The sequence below is a fragment of the Balaenoptera acutorostrata genome, chromosome 16 (assembly GCF_949987535.1).
Source record: "Balaenoptera acutorostrata chromosome 16, mBalAcu1.1, whole genome shotgun sequence".
Classification (NCBI taxonomy): domain Eukaryota; kingdom Metazoa; phylum Chordata; class Mammalia; order Artiodactyla; family Balaenopteridae; genus Balaenoptera; species Balaenoptera acutorostrata.
Genome location: NC_080079.1, coordinates 51,215,810 through 51,236,013, shown reverse-complemented (window position 1 = coordinate 51,236,013; position 20,204 = coordinate 51,215,810). Strand labels below are relative to the sequence as shown.

The 20,204-nt window shown below is 48.2% G+C and overlaps 1 protein-coding gene across 4 annotated transcripts in view; it reads right to left on the bottom strand.

Annotated features, from left to right (window-relative positions):
* Positions 1-20,204, bottom strand: part of GRID1 (glutamate ionotropic receptor delta type subunit 1) — a 686,590-nt gene that overhangs the window by 534,227 nt on the left and 132,159 nt on the right. For all 4 annotated transcript variants that reach the window (XM_057530323.1, XM_057530324.1, XM_057530325.1 and 1 more), the window contains exon 3: positions 19,563-19,847. In XM_057530323.1, coding sequence (XP_057386306.1) covers positions 19,563-19,847 — 285 coding nt within the window. The remainder of the gene's footprint in view (positions 1-19,562; positions 19,848-20,204) is intronic.

Genomic DNA, 20,204 nt, shown 5'->3' with positions numbered 1-20,204 from the left:
ACGGTTGAAATCACTCATTGTATTCAGGGTCCCTGATACAATCCTGACTGTTCCACCCTTTCTGTCCCATGTGTGACAGAATTCCAGCAAGCCAGCATGACTCACTTATGTGGTAGATGTTACACAGATGGATTCTCAAACTAATACATCTTTGGAAACCATAAGAAAAAGTTTGAATGAATTCAGGCATGCTTGTTTCTTTGGCATGGAAACAGAACCCCTGTGACAGGCAGCATGGTATCTGGAAAAGGCAATGAAATTCTTAACAGCTTTATTGAGGTATAATTGGCATGCAATAAATTGCAAATATTGAAGTGCATGATTTCAACATATGTATTGCCACAATCACCACAATAAGGATAACGAACATATTTCGTGACCCCCCAAAGTTTCCTTGTGTCCTTTGTGGCCCCTGACACCCACCCCAGTCCCCAGGAAACCACTGAACTGCTTCTCTCACTATAGATTAGTTTGCATGCTCTAGAGTTTTATATAAATGTAATCATTCGGTGTGTATTCTTTTCTGTCTTCTTTCACTAAACCTAATTACTTTGAAATTCATCTATGCTGTTACTGTACCAATAATTGATCTCATTTTATTGCTGAATAGTATCCCATTGTATAGTTGTGTTTATCATCAATACCACAATGTGTTTATCCATTCACTTGCTGACAAACATTTCAGCTGTTTTCTGGTTTTGGTATTACAAATTAAGTTGCTCTATATTTTTGAGTGGATATATGCTTTCATTTCTCTTGGGTAAATACCCAGGAGTAGAATGGCTAATATGGTAGGTGCATGTTTAACTATTTAAGAAACTATCAAACTGTTCTCCATAGTGGTTGTGTCATTTTACATTCCTACCAGCAGCGTTTACAATAGCCAAGACATGGAAGCAACCTAAATGTCCATCAACAGATGAATGGATAAAGAAGATGTGGTATATATATATACAATGGAATATTACTGAGCTGTTAAAAAGAATGAAATAATGCCACTTGCAGCAACATGGATGGACCTGGAGATTATCATACTAGGTGAAGTCAGACAGAGAAAGACAAATATCATATGATATTACTTACATGTGGAATCTTTAAAAAAATGATACAAATGAACTTATTTACAAAACAGAAACACTCATAGACTTAGAGAACAAACTTATGGTTACCAGGGGAAAGGGTGCAGGGAGGGATATACTGGGAGTTTGGGATACACATGTACACACTACTATATTTAAAATAGATAACCAACAGGGACCTACTGAATAACACAGGGAACTCTGCTCAATATTCTGTAATAACCAAAATGGGAAAAGAATTTGAAAAAGAATAGATACTTGTATATGTATAATTGAATCACTTTGCTGTACACCTGAAACTAACATAACACTGTTAATCAAATATACTCCAATATAAAATTGTTTTAATTTCTTAATTAAAAAAATAAAAACAAAGAATCCCAGTTGCTCTGTAACCTCACTAACACTTTGTATTGTCTGTCTGGCCATTCTAGTAGGTAGGCAGCAGCTTTTCACTGTGGTTCTAATTTGCATTTCCCTAATCCCTAACTAGTAAGCATCTTTCCATGTGCCTACCTGTCAAACATATATCTTCTTTGGTGAAGTGTCTATTCAAATACTTTGCCCATTTTTCATTGTGGTGTTCATTATTATTGAGTTTTAAGAGTTCTTTATAGCCTATATGTGACTCCTTTATCAGACATGTAACTTATAAATATTTTCTCCCAGTCTGTGGCTTGTCTTTTGATTCTCTTAACAGTGTCTTTCAAAGAGCTTCATTCTTAAAGTGGTCTTAATTTTAATTAAATCCAGTTTACCAATTTTTTTCTTTTATGTATTGTGCTTTTGGTGTTGTACCCAAGAAATCTTTGCCTAACCTAAGGCCACAAAAATTTTCTATTGTGCTTTATAGATGTTTTATAATTTTAGTTTTCGTTTATAATTTTCAGTCTGTGATCCATTTTTCACTTATGTTTTATATACAGTACAGGTATAGATTGAAGATTATGTCTTTGCACATAGATATTTACTTGTTCTAGCACCATTTGTTGAAAGCGCTCTTCTTTCTCCATGGACTTGCCTTTGCACCTCTGTTGAAAATCAATCATCTATACATGTCGGGGTCTATTTTGGGGTTTTCTATTCTGTTCCAGTAGTCTGCTTGTCTATGTTTACACCAAAACCACATTGTCTTGACTATTATAGTTTTTCATGTTTTGAGGTCATTTAGTTAGTCCTCCAGGTTTATTCTTCCTTTTCAAAGTTGTTTTGGCTATTTTAGGTACTTTGCATTTCCGTATGAACTTTAAAATCAGTTTGTCAAAAAGCCCTGGTGTGTAGCACTTGCTGATTTCCATGGTGTAAATACTCCCACATGGTCAGTTTCTAGCTACTGAAGTGCTGTCACTGAACATGGAGCTGGGAAGAAGTGGCCCAGCGGCTCTCGTGAGCCCGTGCACGCTGGCTGCTGGTCACCACACACACCCCTCCCCGCACTGCCTCCGTCCCCACAGCAGATGTGGAGGCCCAAGAAGTCTCACTGTGCTGCTGCCGCGCCCCCTGCCGTGTCAGGAGAGGCTGAAGCAGCACCCACGGCCACTGCCTGGCTTTGTGGCCAGGGCCTCTGACCACAGAGGCTGTCACCAAGGCACAAGGGAGGTCCAAGGTGGGCCGCTGGGGAGGAAAGCTTCTCCCCCAGCTCCCGTCTCCGGGTACCAAGGTGCCCCTGATGCACCATACCATCCTGCAGGTCTGGAGCGCACCTGACACTCACTTTGATGCCCTCCCCGCACGGGCTGGCTAACTGGAAGTCCTCAGGAAGATTTCACCTTGAGCTGCCCTAGGCCCTCCAGTGAAATCCTGTGCCGCTTAGAAGGAAGCAAATTTATTGATCTTTCTTGGTGACTGTTAGCAAGATTCACAGCTGGCAGCAGACTACATTCATCTGTGCCTCTGACTTTAATTACCACAGGCGCCTGAGGTGTGTGCGTGCCTGCACGTGTGTGTGCTCACGTGCGTGTGTAAGCCTCCAGATCTCTGGTCTTTTTATTTCTGTACCTCTGACCCATGTCAGCTCAGTGCCTCCTCCATGCTCCCAGCTCCCACACGGTGGCCTCTCTGGGAGATCCCCGTTCCCACTGGGCGGTCCTGGCTCCAGGACCATCTCTCCCATTTGCCCCTTTAACCCTGGGTGTTCTGGTGCCTTCCTAAAGTTGTTAGTCTGGGTTGCTTCCATGTCACCTGTCTCACCTCCGGTAGTAGATAAATTCCCTCCCCTGAAGGATGGGGAGTGGACTGTGTTTCCCTGACTGCGCCCCAACTGATACATCCTGTGTAGCCAGGATTTACAGAGTCTTGGGGGAATGATGAGAGAAGAGGTTGGAGAAGGAGTGAGGCAAGGAACAGATCTTGAGGCCCATGGGCTCCCTGAAGGGATTTGAACTTCACCCGGAGGAGAAGCGGCACCATTGCTGGGCTCTAAGCAAGGCTGTGAGTTTAAGGCAGGTGACTTTGGTGACAGAGTGAAGAATGAATGGACGTCTTCCAAAAGGTATTATATGCAAATACACGCTACACACACACACACACACACACACACACACACACACACACACACACACAGAGAGAGGCCCCCAAGAGACTACACTTTTCTTTCATTACCCTCAGAAAGCAAAGTAGACAAAAGGTGGGAACAACCCAAATGTCCATCAACAGATGAATGGATTAACAAAACGTGGTGTATAGACATACACTGGAATATTATCCAGCCTTAAAAAAGAAGGAAATTCTGAGACATTCTATGATATGGGTGAGCCTTGAAGACTTTGTGTTGTAAGATAAGTCAGTCACAAAAAGACAAACACTGTATGATCTCACTTATGTGAGGTCCCTAGAGCAGTCAAATTCATAGAGGGAGGGAGAAGGGTAGTGGCCAGGGGCCGGGAGAGGGGGCACTGGGGAGTTAGAATCTAATGGGTACAGAGTTCCAGCTTCACAAAATGAAAAGAGTTCCAAATACAGATGGTGGTGATGGTTCCACAGCAATGGGAATGTGCTAAATGCCACTGCATTTGCACACTGAAAATGGCTAAAATGGTAAACTTTATGTTGTATGGATTTTACCACAATTGAAAAAAGCAAAAGAGCAAAGTGGGACATTCCCAGTGTACAAGCAGACTGCAGTACATGTCACAAGGACCCGCAGGTGACATCCCTTCATACCTACATTTGTGGCAATGCCACAGAGCCACGGAGGTCTCCAGCAACAAAGTCCGTACAGGCCACACAATGAGGGTACACCCTCCAGAGCAGCCCTCTGAGTTCCGGCCCTAAGGCTGTGCTGTGTTCATGTCCAGGAGGTGTGCGTCAGGAGGGTCTGGAGGATGGGAGGCAAAGGGGTGGGGGATGCAGGGAGGGTGGGACAGCCAGAAAAGGCCTCCCAGCCCCCTGGGCCTCCTCCCACTACAGCATCTTCTGACCCAGGGGCCCTCAGGGTGCCACCTGTCCCACCCCTCCTCTCCCTCCTCACGCCAGGGGAACACACACATCTGTCGCTTGGAGCAGTGGGGAGGAGAGTAAGGGTTTGAGACTTGAATTGCCACCTGCAGCTGTAACCCCTCCCAGCCTCAGTTTCCTAGACTAGCTGGTGTGCAGGTGCCAACCTTGCTGATTGGCTGTGCAGACTGAGGAAAGGATGGTGGAGGCGCCTGGCACAGGGTAACTGCACAAGAAGTGTTCTATCCCCTTCCTTCTGGAGAAACAATGCAGGGCACATCACTCTGTTTGTGGTCCCTAAGCGAAGCTCAACCAAACGGCCTTTAGCCTGTAGGCCCGGGGAGACGCGGCAGAGATCTTCCATGGGGACCTTTGGTTAATAATGACTTGTCACCCAAAGATGCTCCCCCCATCCCAGGTGGACAAGGGACAGGGACCCTTCCTGCCACAGTGACCCCGGGGGCTCCCTGGGGGATGGAAGCAGTCCCTTCTAGCTCAGACCAGCTCTGACAGCTGGAAAGTTCCTGATTTCCTGTACCACCTCCCCCTTAGTCCACGTCCAGTCCTGGTACCACTTAGAGCAGGCTGGAGTCTTTGGCTCACATCAGTCCTTCTTCCAGTCCCAGGCCTGTCAGCTGCTCCTCCAGGGACCACCCACGTCGGCTTGGCTCCATCCCACCAGTGAGGCGTAACCCCCTCAAAGCAGGACACACCACAGGACCACCCGCTCCCACTGCCCACCCCCACCGAGCTGCAATGACTCAGGTCTCAAATAGTTTCTCATAAGAGCTGCTGCTGGGCTTCCCTGGTGGCGCAGTGGTTGAGAATCTGCCTGCCAATGCAGGGAACACGGGTTCGAGCCCTCGTGTGGGAGGATCCCACATGCCGTGGAGCAACTAGGCCCGTGAACCACAACTGCTGAGCCTGCGCGTCTGGAGCCTGTGCTCTGCAACAGGAGAGGCTGCCATAGTGAGAGGCCCGCGCACCGCGATGAAGAGTGGCCCCTGCTTGCCACAACTAGAGAAAGCCCTCACACAGAAACGAAGACCCAACACAGCCAAAAATAAATAAATAAATAAATAAAAATTTAAAAAAAAAAAAAAGAGCTGCTCCTGACTTAAGAGAGCCCCTGCTCCACCTCATCTGCTTCTCTGATTTTGGATTTTGTCCCTGATTTTCTGCCTAATCACACTTTTTCCCAGGAACATGGCATCCAAGAAACTATCTTCCTCCAAACCAACAAAAACAAAGAAAAAAAAACAAGGACCGGAATAGGGTCTGTTCTCCAAAATACTTCTCTTCCTGCCTGCCTTATTTTGGTACCTGGCACCTTAGCACTATCTTTCTAGCTTCCTAACTGGAAAACACAGGGCCCACTGCAACTCAGCAACTCTACTTTCTAGCAATCCAGCCCAGAGAAATACTTAGGCATGCGCACAAAGCTGTGCCCTCAAGGGTGTGCATTCTAGCATTGCTTGTAAGAGCAAAATCACCAGAAACCACCCAATGAGGAAATAGATCCATAAACCCCACCCTGCCAAATGTTGTGCAGCAGGTAAGGAGAACAAGGTAGAACCAACAGGGCTGACATGGTGTGAAGGCTCCGAAGCAACTCAAGTAAGAAGCACAGCACAAAGCAAAAGCTTCCGCTTTTGAAAAGCTCCACGTATGTGCACACGAATGTCTGTACATAAGAAGTGTGATGAGCCCAGGCAAGGCCTTTACTTAGTTAGCTCTAGAGAGGAATGCAGGGGAGGGAGCATTAAGGGCACCTATTGTTCTCACCTTAACTGCCTAAGTTGTTTACCTTTTTTTTACAAGACATATTCATTTTGTGTTATTACTTATACAATAAAAATAATTTCAAAGAAAAATCAACAAAGCAAAGAAAGCAGAGTGATTACCCTTCCATGTTTCCCCACTGCCTTTAGAATACTCAGCCTCTCCACCACCTGGGCCAGGTCCACGTCCCAGTCCCTGACCCCAGACACTAGATCCAGCCAGACAGAACTTCCTCCAGCTCTCTCACCCCTGGGCCCCCATATCTGGCCACCTTGCCCTCCCCTCTGCTCGGCCCTCCTCACTCCATCAGAACTGAATTCCACTCTCAAAGGCCTTCCCAGGCTCTGCCGGGCAGGCCGAGCTCCCTGCCGCAGCTCCAGTGGCCGTCACAGCACGGCCTCCATCACGACCCTCTTCCCCAATGAAGGCAGTTACCCTTGGGGCCAAGGGGACAAAAGCCGTGCCTGCCACGCTCACCTCCAATTCCCCAGCACAGCAGCTGGAACTCAGTGGGTGCCTGGCCGATGGAACTGGACTGATTAGACACAGAAGCCCTTGCTCAGTGGGCAACAAGAATCCAAAGACGCCATGAAGACCAGCCTAAAGGAAGCTCAGGTGGGGGCAGTCCGACCCGCCCTCCGGGAATGGCGAGCTCTAGCAGGAGACCACCCTCCATAGTCAGAGGACTGTGAGTGACAGTCAAACAAAACCCACCTCTGCCTTTGCTTTAACGTTGAGCCGGGATTACTACTACACCCTGTCTTCCGTGTCCCCTGCATAGACCAGGTTCCTCCGGGGGAATCCTTTGAAGTGCTGGAGAAGCCGGGTCCCGCTGAGGAGCAAGCTGCCCTACTTCCTCCTTCTGGAGGATGTGGACGCCCTGTAAGCCACGGCTTCCTTCCCCGCATCCTGCCTGCCAGGAAGGCGTGCTCACGGCGCTCCCCACCACCCTCCCAGCCAGCGCAGCCTCTGTGGCCCTGTCTTCATTTCCTGACCGCCGCCGCCTCATTAGGAGACTCTGCAAACCCTCTCTAGGTGTGTGCAGGAAATAAACAAATAAGCAAACAGGCAAACACGGCATCCCAAAACAATTAAACCAAAAGTCACGACAGCATGCCAGGCCCACGTGGAGGACCCTGCCCTGAACCAGGAGGCTTGGGGCGAGGAGCGGGCAAGCCCTCACAGGTACCAGGTCAGCAAGGGATCAGATAAACGGAGGCCTGGAGAAGAGACATAATGCCACTTATAAGGAACGTGGCCATGTCAGTGCGACCCCTCCATCTGCTGCTTTCAAGTGAACTTGTCACCACTCTCAGAGCCTCCAGTGGGAAACGTGGGGTGGGCAGCAGCCCCCCAAATCAAAACTGCCAGACTTCTTACAATGGAGAACTGGCCACACAATGTACAAGCAACTTCAACCTTGTCACATTCCAGGGTGACACAACCAAAGAGAACAGGCTTCTGTTCCTAAGCATCTCACTAGACAGGAGAGTTCCCACGGAAGGGCAAGCCTTGACGGCACAACACGCACCTTGCATCGGAAGAGGGGAAACCCTGCCATAGACATGATGAATTAACCACTCAGATGCTCCCGGCCAGGTCGCCTGAGACTGTGTGACGCGGCCCCTGCCCACCCTTCCCACTGACACCTTCCATCACTTCCAGCTCTCAGCATAAGCTGCTAGCCCTCCAAACATTCCTCTAGAACATGCCGTGCTATTTTACACCCTGATGTTTTGCACACAGGTTTCCCCTACCTGGGATCTCCCTCCCCCTTCCTCTACCTGACGAAGCCCTCCTTGCTCCCAGCTAATTCAGAACCCACCGCCTGCCAAAGCAGAGTTGAGGGGGGCTGGGGGTGAGCAGTTTAGGCTTCAGGGCTCTGCAATCACAGGCCGGCACTTGCGGCACTGTCCTGGGTACTGAAGAGTCAGACAAATGAGAAATGGACTGGTACAACAAGCTCAATCCCTCTCAGATCCATCATTTCATTTTATTTCAACCTCCCAAGAACCCTCTGAGGTAGGCACTTTTATTATCCCCACTGCCAAAATGAGAAAACCAAGGATGAGAAATATTTGTCAATGGGCCCAGAGATAAGTGAGAAAAAAGGCTGAGGCAGGAACGGAACCGAAGTTCCCCAATGTGTTCACCCACAAAACCTCAGCGGCCACTATTAACCTTGCACTGTGATACAAACATGTATTTTGTGTTTATTCCTCCTGTGAAGCTGTGGGGAGAGCTTTCTCAAGGGCTGGGCCCATCTGAACTCTCATCAGGCCCTGCCCCTGGGTACACAAGTGCTCCCTCCACACTTGCCAAGAAGGAAGGTGTAGACAGAAACTCAGCAGCCTGGACACACTAGTTCACTGGTGGGAGTGGAGGAGGGTGAGGTCTTGCCTGATCTTTGGACTCCATAGAAATCACATGTTACTGCCGTAATTAGAAATCTCACATAAAGAAACAAATGCTTCCTGCAAGAATAAATAGGCAATGAAGCACCCCAAAATATAGATTCATTCACTCATATATTGAGTATTTATTGAGCACCTACTATGTTCCAGGTGCTATTCTAAATGCTGGGTACGCAGCGTCACTTAATAAAACACAAAACTCACATTCTCATTGGGGGAAGACAAACATCAAAAAGTAAGTAAATGGCAGGTAAATTCAATGAAAAAAATAATTCAAGGAAGAGGGTATCAAGAGGAAAAGGAGTTCCATTTTTTAATGAGTTGGTGAGGGAATGCTTTTGGGGGCAGAAGTGCCCCAAGTGTTCCCACACAACACTTCACAGGGAAACATCTTAGGGTATTCCCGGAGCCTTTCTGCCTCCTAAGACTCCCAAGGAGAAGGATGTTCCTAAAGCTGCTCATAGATGCTGTCTAGACACATCTAGACCAGCAAGACCCATGGCTCCCCTCCCCCAGGGCCCAGCTGCTGAGCAACCAGGAAAGGAAACCCACTTCCCAAGCCTCCAAAAAGGCTTCTTCAGAGCTGGGTGGCATCCACTGAGATTCCACTTGTGAGAAGCAAAGGAAAACTTTTAAAGCATAAGGCTCTCAACCTGCTATAGCGCTGAGAATGTGCTTGGCCAGGATCCACCAGCAGCCTAGGAAAGAAGCACTATGATACCCATCTTACAGATCAGGAAAACCAAGGCTCTGAAGGGTACCCATAGCTTGCCCAGGATGCAGTAAGCAGTGGAGCAGGGACTTGAATGTCATACTTTTCTGATGCTGGAGTCTGTGCTCATAACCACCCGAATGTCGCCTCTCAAGGAGGTGCCAGGCGTCGCTTGGCAAGGGAAGAGGAGCCATCTCTGGCCAATGAGCAGACAGTCAGAGCTCTCATCCCGGCTGGAGATGGCTTCAGCCCGAGTGCTAGCCACAGCTGCCAGAGGGCTTCCCTGTCTCCCCCCACCCCTCCCCTCCCCTGCTTTCCACTCCTTCCCACGCTTTCCCTGTCTTCTGGTCAGACACACTGACACTCCAGGTCCCTGAAAACACTCCTAGGAGCAGAGGAGGCTACACGCAGGCTCCAGGCATATAGAATTGCTCTCAGGGCCTATGGCTTTCCAGCCAGTGCTGAAGTGACTGGGGCCAGAAGGAAGTTAGCTATGATGTTCTCTCTTCACAGCAAAGGCATTTCTATACCTGGCAATGTTCTGCACCTTGACGAGGATGGTGGTTATGCTAGTGCATACATTTGTCAAAACCCATTAAACAGTACACGTCTAATGAGTGTAGTTTATTGCATGCCGATTATGCCTCAACATAGTTCATTTCAAAAAATGAAGGAACTCTCCTGACATTGCTGGATCCTATTAGGAAAGAGCCCTGCTCTCCCTGATGGGAGGGTAGGAGATGGTTCAACTGAAACAATGAAAAGGATGTGATATTTCATTTCACTGGGCGTTGCGGGGAGGATCAGGATCCCACTTGGGCCAACAGTCCTCCCAGATGTTTGGGGCCCCATCTTGTGGGTGCCCTTCCTGGAATGCTAGCATTTAACACCAAAACCTGTTTCCTCCTGTATCCTGGGGCTGAGGAGGTCTGGGAAAGCAGGGTCGGCAGGAGAGGGATGTCGACAGGGCCACATTTGTCTTCCAAGGGGGCACTGTGGCACGACATGGGAGGAGGGAGGTGTAGGCCTGGCCAAGTTCTTGCTGTCGCGACTCCCTTGGGCCGTGCGTGGGGGCCAGGGCAGCCTCGCCTTCCTGTCCCTCATCCACGCCGGCATCAGGCATCTCCTCATGTCCTCAGACGCACCATGGAATCTCATGGAAGGGTGAGGGAACTTCAGAGTTACTGAACTTTGATCTTCCAGCAAGTGCTACAATGAACGTGCCCCAAAGTACAGTTGCTTTTATAATTAGATCGGAGAACAAACACAAAACACTCCTCCCAGTAAAGTTATTGTCGAACTTCTTGGTAGGTTTCCTAGCAATTAAACTCACTTGTTCATTTCATCTGGAAAAAGTATTTATTACTTCAATTTAAACTAATGCCATAATGACAGGATATGTGTTATTTTTTTTAATAGATCTTTATTGGAGTATAATTGCTTCACAATACTGTGTTAGTTTCTGTTGTACCACAAAGTGAATGAGCCACATGCATACATATGTCCCCATATCCCCTCCCTCTTGAGCCTCCCTCCCATCCCCCCATCCCACCCCTCTAGGTCATCGCAAAGCACCAAGCTGATCCCCCTGTGCTAGGCTGCTACCTCCCACTAGCCAACTATTTTACATTCGGTAGTGTACATACGTCGATGCTACTCTCACTTCACCCCAGCTTCCCCCTCCCACCCCATGTCCTCAAGTCCATTCTCTATGTCTACATCTTTATTCCTGCCCTGCAACTAGGTTCATCAGCACCATTTTTTTTTTTTTGAGAACGCTCACCATCGCGGTTCAGTCATCTGACTTCCTATGCCGGGGGCAAGAAAGGAGATTTCGTTGGCATAAAGCATTGGTTAAAATAGCATTTGTCCAGTAATTCTCTTTCTTCTGGGGAGTTTCGTGTCAGGAGGACTCGAGGGTGAGGACCAACAGCCGACAGATGTTTGCCACGAGAAACTGTCAGGCTGTCCAGCTGAGAAGGTGCAATGGCTCACCAGAGCTACCTGGGACCGTGCAGTGAGCCTGCAGGGATGCCCAGCAGCTCAGCCCTGCTGCCAGGGAGGCCTGGAGTGTCCCCTGCAGGTGAGAGAGCTGACCCTCCACAAGCACCAAGAATATAACTAAGATGTGTTCTGGGCCACAGCAGAGATGAACCAGCTCAGAGGCTAAGGGAGAACGGGCAGTAAAGGGGCCACCACTGGGTGCAGCTCCTGAGCAAGGAAATCTTCCTGAGTACTCAGCATGTGCTAGGCACTGTGCTAAGCTCTTGGCGTGTATTAATTCATTTAATCCACACATCAAGCACACCGGGGGGAAATGATTATTTATCCCCAATTGACAAATGAGGAAACTGTTGCACAGAGAGGTTGAGTGACTTCTCCAATGTCACACAGCTATAGAGACAGAGCTGGGATTCAACTGAGGCAGACTGCTCCTGAGTCCTTGCTCCTAACCATTATACTCAAGAGTAATCCTGAGGAGGGGCAAACAGCCAAAGCTCTTTTGCCAAGACTCTACCAAGCCCTGAGCCCGCATCCAGCCATGAGAGGGAAGAATACTGACCACTGCCACTCCTGGTTCCCACACATGATTTTTTATTATCATATAGACTACTTGCCATGTACCAGGAACTCTGCTGGGGGTTTTACTCTGTAGCTCAGAAATTACCATCCTTGTTCCTTAGGTGAGAAAGCAGAAGCTCAGAGAAGTCACCATGGGCAGTCAGTAGGAGGGAGGAATGGCAACCTCCACTCTTTTTTATTTACTTACTTATTTTTTGTACTTGAAACAAAACTTAAAAGATATTTTAAAATATGCAGTAAAAAATATATCTCCCATCCCTGTCCCAAGTCATTGTGTTTCCCTCCCTAACACAGCACTCCTTTATGACTGTATGTGTACTCAGATACACACACATGTGAGCTTGCTTTGACCCAGAGCAATACTGGCCACCACTGTTCTCACTTTGCTATTGTGAGCTAACAGTACCATGTGTTGGAACTATGGCCTCTTAATACATAAAGAACCATAGTTTTCCATTATATATATGTATCATAATATATTTAACCATTAAGGTTGTTGGAATGTCTGCAGTTACCAACAGTGCTACAATAAATCCTTGTGCATTAAGAAAAGAGTCGACCTGAGGTGTTTGTTCCCCACAGTTTTGCCACAAGGACCAAGATGCTGTGAGCAGAGCTGTGATACCCGGGCTTTGGGAATCAGACCTGGCCAACCCCCCTACTCACCAGCCATATGACCTAGAGCACATCCCTTTACTTCTCTGAGCCACAGTTTCCTCATGTGTAAAACAAGGATAGTATACACCCACCTGGAAGGGTTGCCATAAGGATGATGTTAGCTGGAGCACTTAAGGCACTTACACAGTGCCCTGCTCAGAGTGACGGCTGGAGAGACGTGAGCTGTTACTCACTGATACCTGGGCCACCTGGGTTACCTGGGAAGTTCAGGCCTTGACTCTGGCTTGGACTCTGGGTCTGGGATTTTTCCTCAGTCAGATCACAGCTCTTCTCTGTGTGTTAGTTTCTTCCCTTTCATAGACAGCCAATGAGTCCAGACACAGGCAACAGAAGAACCAGAGCCCTCTGGAGATGGAGACCCCATGTCTATCCTCAGGTTTCTGGACTGGGCGTGAAGAATAGGATCCAAAGGCACCACCTGAGGTAGTGAGCTATGGCTCCCAAGGATTTCTGGGGACTTTGAGCTCATCAGTGAGGCCTCTAAGGCCTGCCTGGCCCAGAGCTCCAGCCTCACCCATGGCCACTGCCCACAGCCCAGCCATATGATCTTTCCCCTCTCCATTGTCCCCAGGCCTTCCAGCATGCTTTTCCCTCTTCCTGGGACACGCTTCCTCACCCCTCCTCCCCCAGTGCCCTCTGCTTGCCTATCTCCTACTAGTCTTTTAGACCCTTGCTTATATGCCACCTCCTCCTGGAAGCCCTCCCAAGCCACCATGCCACAGGCTGTGCAATCACCACCAAGAATAATATCAGCTCTGTGACTATACAGAGCAGAGCAGTGTCAGCGAGGAATGTCAGGCCACGGTTGCAGGGAGAGATGGTCTAGCACTGGGATCCAGGCACACCCAGGGCCAGGACCTAGCTATGGACATCCAGGCAGGAGAACAACATTTGTTCTCAGTGCAGAGAGAGAGGTTTCAGCAGGAGAATATCTTTATGCCATTTGGATAGGGAAGGACCTCTTAAATGAGACAGGAAACAGAGCTACTTGTCTAAAAGTTGAATAAATTTGACAACAATACAATATAGAACTTCTGTGAATTAAGACAACTAACTGAAAGAAAGTATTGAACATCCCTAACTTACAAAAGAAGAGGCTCAATCTTAAAAATAGGCAAAAATTAAAAACTACATACAGGTGTTTAGAAGAGCAAACAAAAATAGTGCATAAGGATATGAAAAGGTTCTCAGCCTCATCTTTCATCACAGCAATATAAATTAAAATCACAGCAAGATACCATTTCACATGAAAATCTTAAAAGTAAAAACAGGGCTTCCCTGGTGGCGCAGTGGTTGAGAATCCGCCTGCCAATGCAGGGGACACGGGTTCAAGCCCTGGTCTGGGAAGATCCCACATGCCGCAGAGCAACTGGGCCCGTGAGCCACAACTGCTGAGCCTGCGCATCTGGAGCCTATGCTCTGCAACAAGAGAGGCCACGATAGTGAGAGGCCCGCGCACCGCGATGAAGAGTGGCCCCCGCTCGCCACAACTAGAGAAAGCCCTCGCACAGAAACGAAGACCCAACACAGCCAAAAATAAATAAATAATTTAAAAAAAAAAAAAAAAAGTAAAAACAGTACCAGGTGTTGGTGAAGTTGGCGAGCTTCGAGAACTCTCATACATTGCAGAGAGCAGTGAAAATAGGTAGAAATTCTTTGGAAAGCAATTTGGAATGATATACTAAAGTGAAACACGCATACCCAATAGTCCAGCAATTCTGCTCCTTTGAGATAGACCCTTAAAAAATTCTTGCACACGAACACCAATAATCTTATCAGTATTATTTGTAATAGCAAAAACCTGGAAACAACTCAAATGCCCATAGTAACACAATGGTTAATAAATCAGGTGATACTTTGCAGCAGTAAAAATGATCGAATATAGCCATCTGCATCAAATGAACAGATCTCAAAAACCTAATATTGAATAAAAAAGAAAGCAATCACGAAAAGTGTACAGAAGTGTTACTCCAGATATTTAAGGTTCTCAAAGAGGCCAAACTAAGCGATATGTATCTTAGGATCCATACTTGTATGATAAACTATAAAGAAAAGCAAGGAACTGGTTAGAACACAATCAAGATAGTGTTTATGTCCCCTAGGTAGGAGAGGACATGATACGAGCTAGACACACAGGGCTCCTGTACATTTTTAAACTGGTCTGGGTTCATGGGAGTTCACTTTATCACCATTCTTTTAACTTGACATATACATTGTAAACATGTGTAACTTTTAAACTTCTTAAAATAATTTTAAAACAAGCACGAATAGGAAATGGCCACACGTTTAGAGCTTTAAGCTTTTGTTTCTGTGGAATCCCAGCTCCCAACCCCATTCCAGGCCTGCAAGCTGGCCCAGAGGCCAAGAGGGACCACCACACCCCAGAGATGCTCTGGAGGAAAGAGCCCTGGGGTCCTGACTTCACATCCCAGCCCTGTGCAACTTTAGCCAAGACACTCCACCCATCTGTTTCTTCATGTAAAAAGAGTACCTAGCAAAATAGTTGTACATGGTAGGGACTGAGTGAATATTTGTTGAATGAATGAGTCAGTGATTTCTAAGATCCCAATTGTAAATACACCCCTCATCCAAATGTGTTCACCAGGGAGAAACTCTGCCTGCAGCTCCTAGCACATCCTCCCCAAGACACACACGAATATCCCAGAATTTGAAGTGGCAAGTCAGAAAGTTCTCTCTTCTGTTCAATCCAAACTTTTGGTATTTTAATGTTACAGATCTTCTCTCCCAAATGTCAGCTTCTCTTTCATTTTTCCTTTCGCTGTCACAACAAGCATACAAGTATTTTTGATGGAATTTTACCAAACGGCACATCTTGCATTCTGTAAACCTTAAATACACCAACTCCTCTCCCACCACTCTGCCAAACTCTCTCTTAGAATGTGTTTTTGTCTCTCTGACCCTTGACTCTTGACTCAGATGCCCAGTCCTCAGGCCCCACCCAGGGAAGGACATTCCTTTGTTTAAAGGGAGGCTGAGGGGCAAATGAGGAAGGATCAGTCCTCACCTTGCAAGGGTGGGATCTTACATATGACATTCGTTAGCAAGTCACTGACTGCACAAAGCTAGGGCATGCCAAGTCCATTCCACACACCCCATCCTTGGCATTAACTCTGCCTGGCTGGGGCTAGGAGAAGAAGGCTGGAGCCTAGCAAGCCCCAGATTACAGAAATAGGATGGTGCCTTGGCTAAGTGCATGGGCATCAAAGTCAAAAAGAATCTCTCTGAGCCTCACACTCCTCATCTGTAAAATGCAGCAATAATCCCACCTCAGAGAGTTATTAAATGGCTTTAATAAAATAATATATGTAAAGATACTTGCAGATCAGCATCAAAAAAAAAAAAAAAGTCGCTATATCCCCAAACCACTTCTGTTTGACTTTGGAAGGAATGAAATAGTCTTTACATTCAATTTGCTTTTTAATTGGGCTCACTGCAGCTCGTGTTGCAGTGGTCGGGTGGAGGAAGGGCCCTGAGAAGTTGTGGAGGCACCATTTGTCTTGGGCATATCAGCAATGTAAATCCACCCACGGCCCTCGGAGAGGCCAATGCCAGCCAAGCTGAGAGAGCACCCACACCCCGAATTCTTGGGGCTGCATCAAACAGCATGTGGGCTTCTACCGCCTTGGCTCATCTAACATGTTAAAAATGGGCCAGAGGTTGGGCTGTGCCTGAGGGGCATGGCCAAAACAAGTAACAGTGGTGAACGTTTTATAGAGAATGTTTGGGGTGGAAACCCGGCCTCAAAGGTTGTCAAATCAGGGGGCCAATGACCAGGGCAAGCAAAGGCAGGAGGTTCTGCACAGTACCCAATGAAAGAGCACTGGGCTTCCCTGGTGGTGCAGTGGTTAAGAATCCGCCTACCAATGCAGGGGACACGGGTTCGAGCCCTGGTCCAGGAAGATCCCACATGCCACGGAGCAACTAAGCCTGTGCTCCACAACTATTGAGCCTGCTCCACAACAAGAGAAGCCACTGCAACGAGAAGCTCGTGCACCGCAACGAAGAGTAGCCCCCGCTCACTGCAACTAGAGAAAGCCCGCACGCAGCAACAAAGACCCAACGCAGCCAAAAATAAATAAATAAAATAAATTTATATTAAAAAAAAAAAGAAAGGTTTTAAAAAAAAAGAGCACTGGCCTCCAGAAAGGCTAACGTCAAATGGATCAGCACCTCGGACAGCGACAGCCAAGTGTAAGGCAGCTCTGAAATGCTTGATTCTCCCCTACCTTCCAGATCAGAATCTGCAAACAGGGCAGGCTGCTGCCAGCCTGTCCCCGCACCATGATGCTTCATGGAGCAATCACAGCACTTTTATTGCTGAGCCTACATGCTTCCTCAGAATCCTTCCCAACACAGCATTCAAGGCTCAACCAATTGCTTGCGGTGGTCCACCAGAGGAAAGCTATTGGTTACCCTGTGTCTTTATAGAATTACTAATAAAGGCCAGTCTGGTTGAAAACTCACTTCAACCCTACCAAAGGTAGCAAAGGTCTCCATGTCAGAAAAGAGGGGCACACCTTTTGGTTTGATTGGCGGGTCTGGGTGGGAGAGGAGAGGGGGCAGAGGAGTGTGCCTACAGAATGAAACATCTGTTTCCTAGCTCACCTCCCCTGCCTCAGAGGTCAGACTATTCAGTGCCCTTGTCTTTCCCCCCGTTTCTCCTTTGTCTTGTGTGAAAATTGCTTGAAAAGTCCATGCCCGCATAAACGAGTGGGTTCATTCACACAGTGACAATTTCTTAGGGCCTACTCTGTGCCAGCCACCATGCTAAGCAGCAGAGACATAGCAGGGAAGAGCACATGGCCCACTGTCTTGGAGCTTAGGGCCTGGGTGGGAGTAACTGCGCATAGGGTTAGCCCTCATGAGTGTGTCGCAACAAGCTGAGAGCAGGCTGAAGGAAGGAGACACGTGTCTGTGAGAGCATGTAACCAAGGAACCAGCTCTATGAGAAAGGGAGGAGTCTGCAGGCAGGTGGAGATCAGGTGCCCTTCCTTGGGGACTTGATTCTTGAGCCAAGTGGGGTTAAGGGATGTAAGAAGAAGAACACACAGAATTTGAGCAAGTGCCATTAGGTGTCATTCGGTCTTCAAGAATTACAGGAGCCCAGATGGGACAGGTAGGCTGGAGACCTGATACCTGCTTCCTATGGCTGAGGTTCCCACCAAAGCCACCTTAAGGGCTTAGGAAGAACCAAGGCTTGAAGAGTTTCTATAGGTCAGAGCAAAAGGAGAGCAAAGAGACCAGGAGCAGTGAGGTGAGAAGGGTCTACAGACACTGGACCAGAGCATCCTTCAGCCCTGGCAGTGTCCACACCTCCCTACAGGATGCAGCCTCAGAGCAGACCCAACGTCGGGGGTTGAACCACCAACACAAAGGGTTCTCAGGGGAAGGCTGGGCCACTGAGAGGTGCTATGACATGGTCTCAAACTCCTTCCCAGAGTCAGGGATTGAGCGGGGTCTGGAAGAAGAGGTCGAGTCCTGGACAGAGTCCAGTTCAAGCGCCTCGAGCCTCCGGCTGCCCTTCTCCCCATCACCACCTCATCTTAATTTCAGCACAGTGACTGTCTGCTCTTTCAGTTCCTTCTGGAAGACTCTAAACAGCATATTTGCTCAAGACCTGAGGACAACATTCTGGTCTTAGAGAAGCAGAGTATTTAGGCAAAGGCGAACATATGCTGGTTTCTCTTCTGAGTTACATTCTTGGCAAAGGAATTATTTCACCAAGAGAGAAAAACAGGACTTTCGAGGGTCCACTCCATTCTACCCTTGCCCCAGCTATGCAGCTGCTGACCCTCACCAGTCTCCCACACCCTTTAAAGACACGTAATGTGGGTGGCTGTGGCTATAAAAGGGTAGCATGGGGATCCTTGTGAGGGAACTGCTCTGCATCTGACTGTGGCGGTCACATGAATCCACATGTGATAAAATTGCACAGAAGTGAATACACACACCCAAGTGCATGTCAACTGGTGAATATGAGCAAAGTCTATGGATTGTGTCAAAGTCAAATCCCACTTGTGATATGGTATGACAGGCGAGATGTTGGAGCACACAGAATCTCTGAATTGTGTCTCATAATTGCATGTGAATCTCAATTAACTCAAAATAAAAAGGTTTTTTTTTAAAAAAACGCATAAGGTGGAAACCATTTTATCTTGGGACTAGAAATGGTCTGTTTTCACAAAGCAGTCATAGAAAACCTAAAGCTATTTCTTCAAAGCCCACTGTTCTAGTTTCCTCACAAGCAAATTATGATTTTTTTTTTCATATGGGAGGCCTTCAAAGAAGCCATGACCAGCGATGCCCAGTGTCCCCAGACCCACACAACCCCAGCCTGGCTCCATGACATTCAGGGTGTCCCTCCCCCTGACCTTTGCCCCAGCCAGAAACCCTGAAACTGAGGGCAGATCAGGGCAGAGGGAGACAAGGAGCTGGGAAGGCTGGGAGAGCGGCCAGTGAGAGGGGAACACTTCGCAGAGGAGGCTTCCAGGAGGACCCATGCTGGCCAGCCTCCACCACTGCCTGCGTGCAGCCCTTCGGATCCCTGCCAGTGGCTTATTAATATTTTATTGAAAACTCTAAGATGATTCCAACTTCAGCTGTCATGATAAGGTGTTGTTGCTAGGCAACTTTAGTGCCTGTCTACAGATCTGTTTTCAGAGTTCCTCCCCGACTCACAAAGCTCGAGGTTCAGTCCTACCACCCAGAGACCCACTCGGCTCAGACCACCAACCGCTGTCCACACCCAGCCCACTCCAAAGCGCTCAGCCTCCACGAGCGATGGTCCAGCTCATAGATCTCCCAGTGCCTGGCCATGCCCCCACCAGAGCCCCAGAGCAGCCCCTGCCCCCAACTCACCATACTCGCTGTCGTAGAACATGACGAACTTCTGCCAGCGCAGCTCTGTCACCAGCCTGAGCATGACATCATTGAGGCGCACGGGAGGTCTGGAGGCCAGCGTGTAGGCCTCGCCGTCAGGGCTGGGGTTCAAATGGCAGGCGGTACGCGGAGAGCCCCCTGGGTTGCGCTGGACAAAGAGGTGTGGGATGTGCATCGCGTCTGTGAGGGACTGCAGGGCGTTGGCAGACGCACAACCGGTGGATGTGACCAAGGCCAAGATCCCCTGGGTCATGAGGTCACAGGCTGGAAAGAGAGGGGAGAGAGAGGGTGGGGTCAGCATGGGGGTGATGCTGCCCTGGCTTCAACTGGCACAGCTCATTCCCAGGGTTCCAAGAAACACTGCCTCCCTCCAGGGACCAAGAACCCATGTCAGGCCAGGCCAGAGGCTCTCACAGGCACAGTCTGTGATGCCCTAGTGATGCTGCCAGCTAGACGTTCTTGTGTCCATTCAATAGATGAGAAAACAGAGGTCAGGAGAGGCAAAATCATTTGTCCTAGGCTACTCAAGCGGGGAGAGTAGAACAGGGATACAACCCATATCTGCCTGAGACAGCCATCAGTGCTACTAAATTAGCCATCCCATTTCCCACTTGGGCTGTG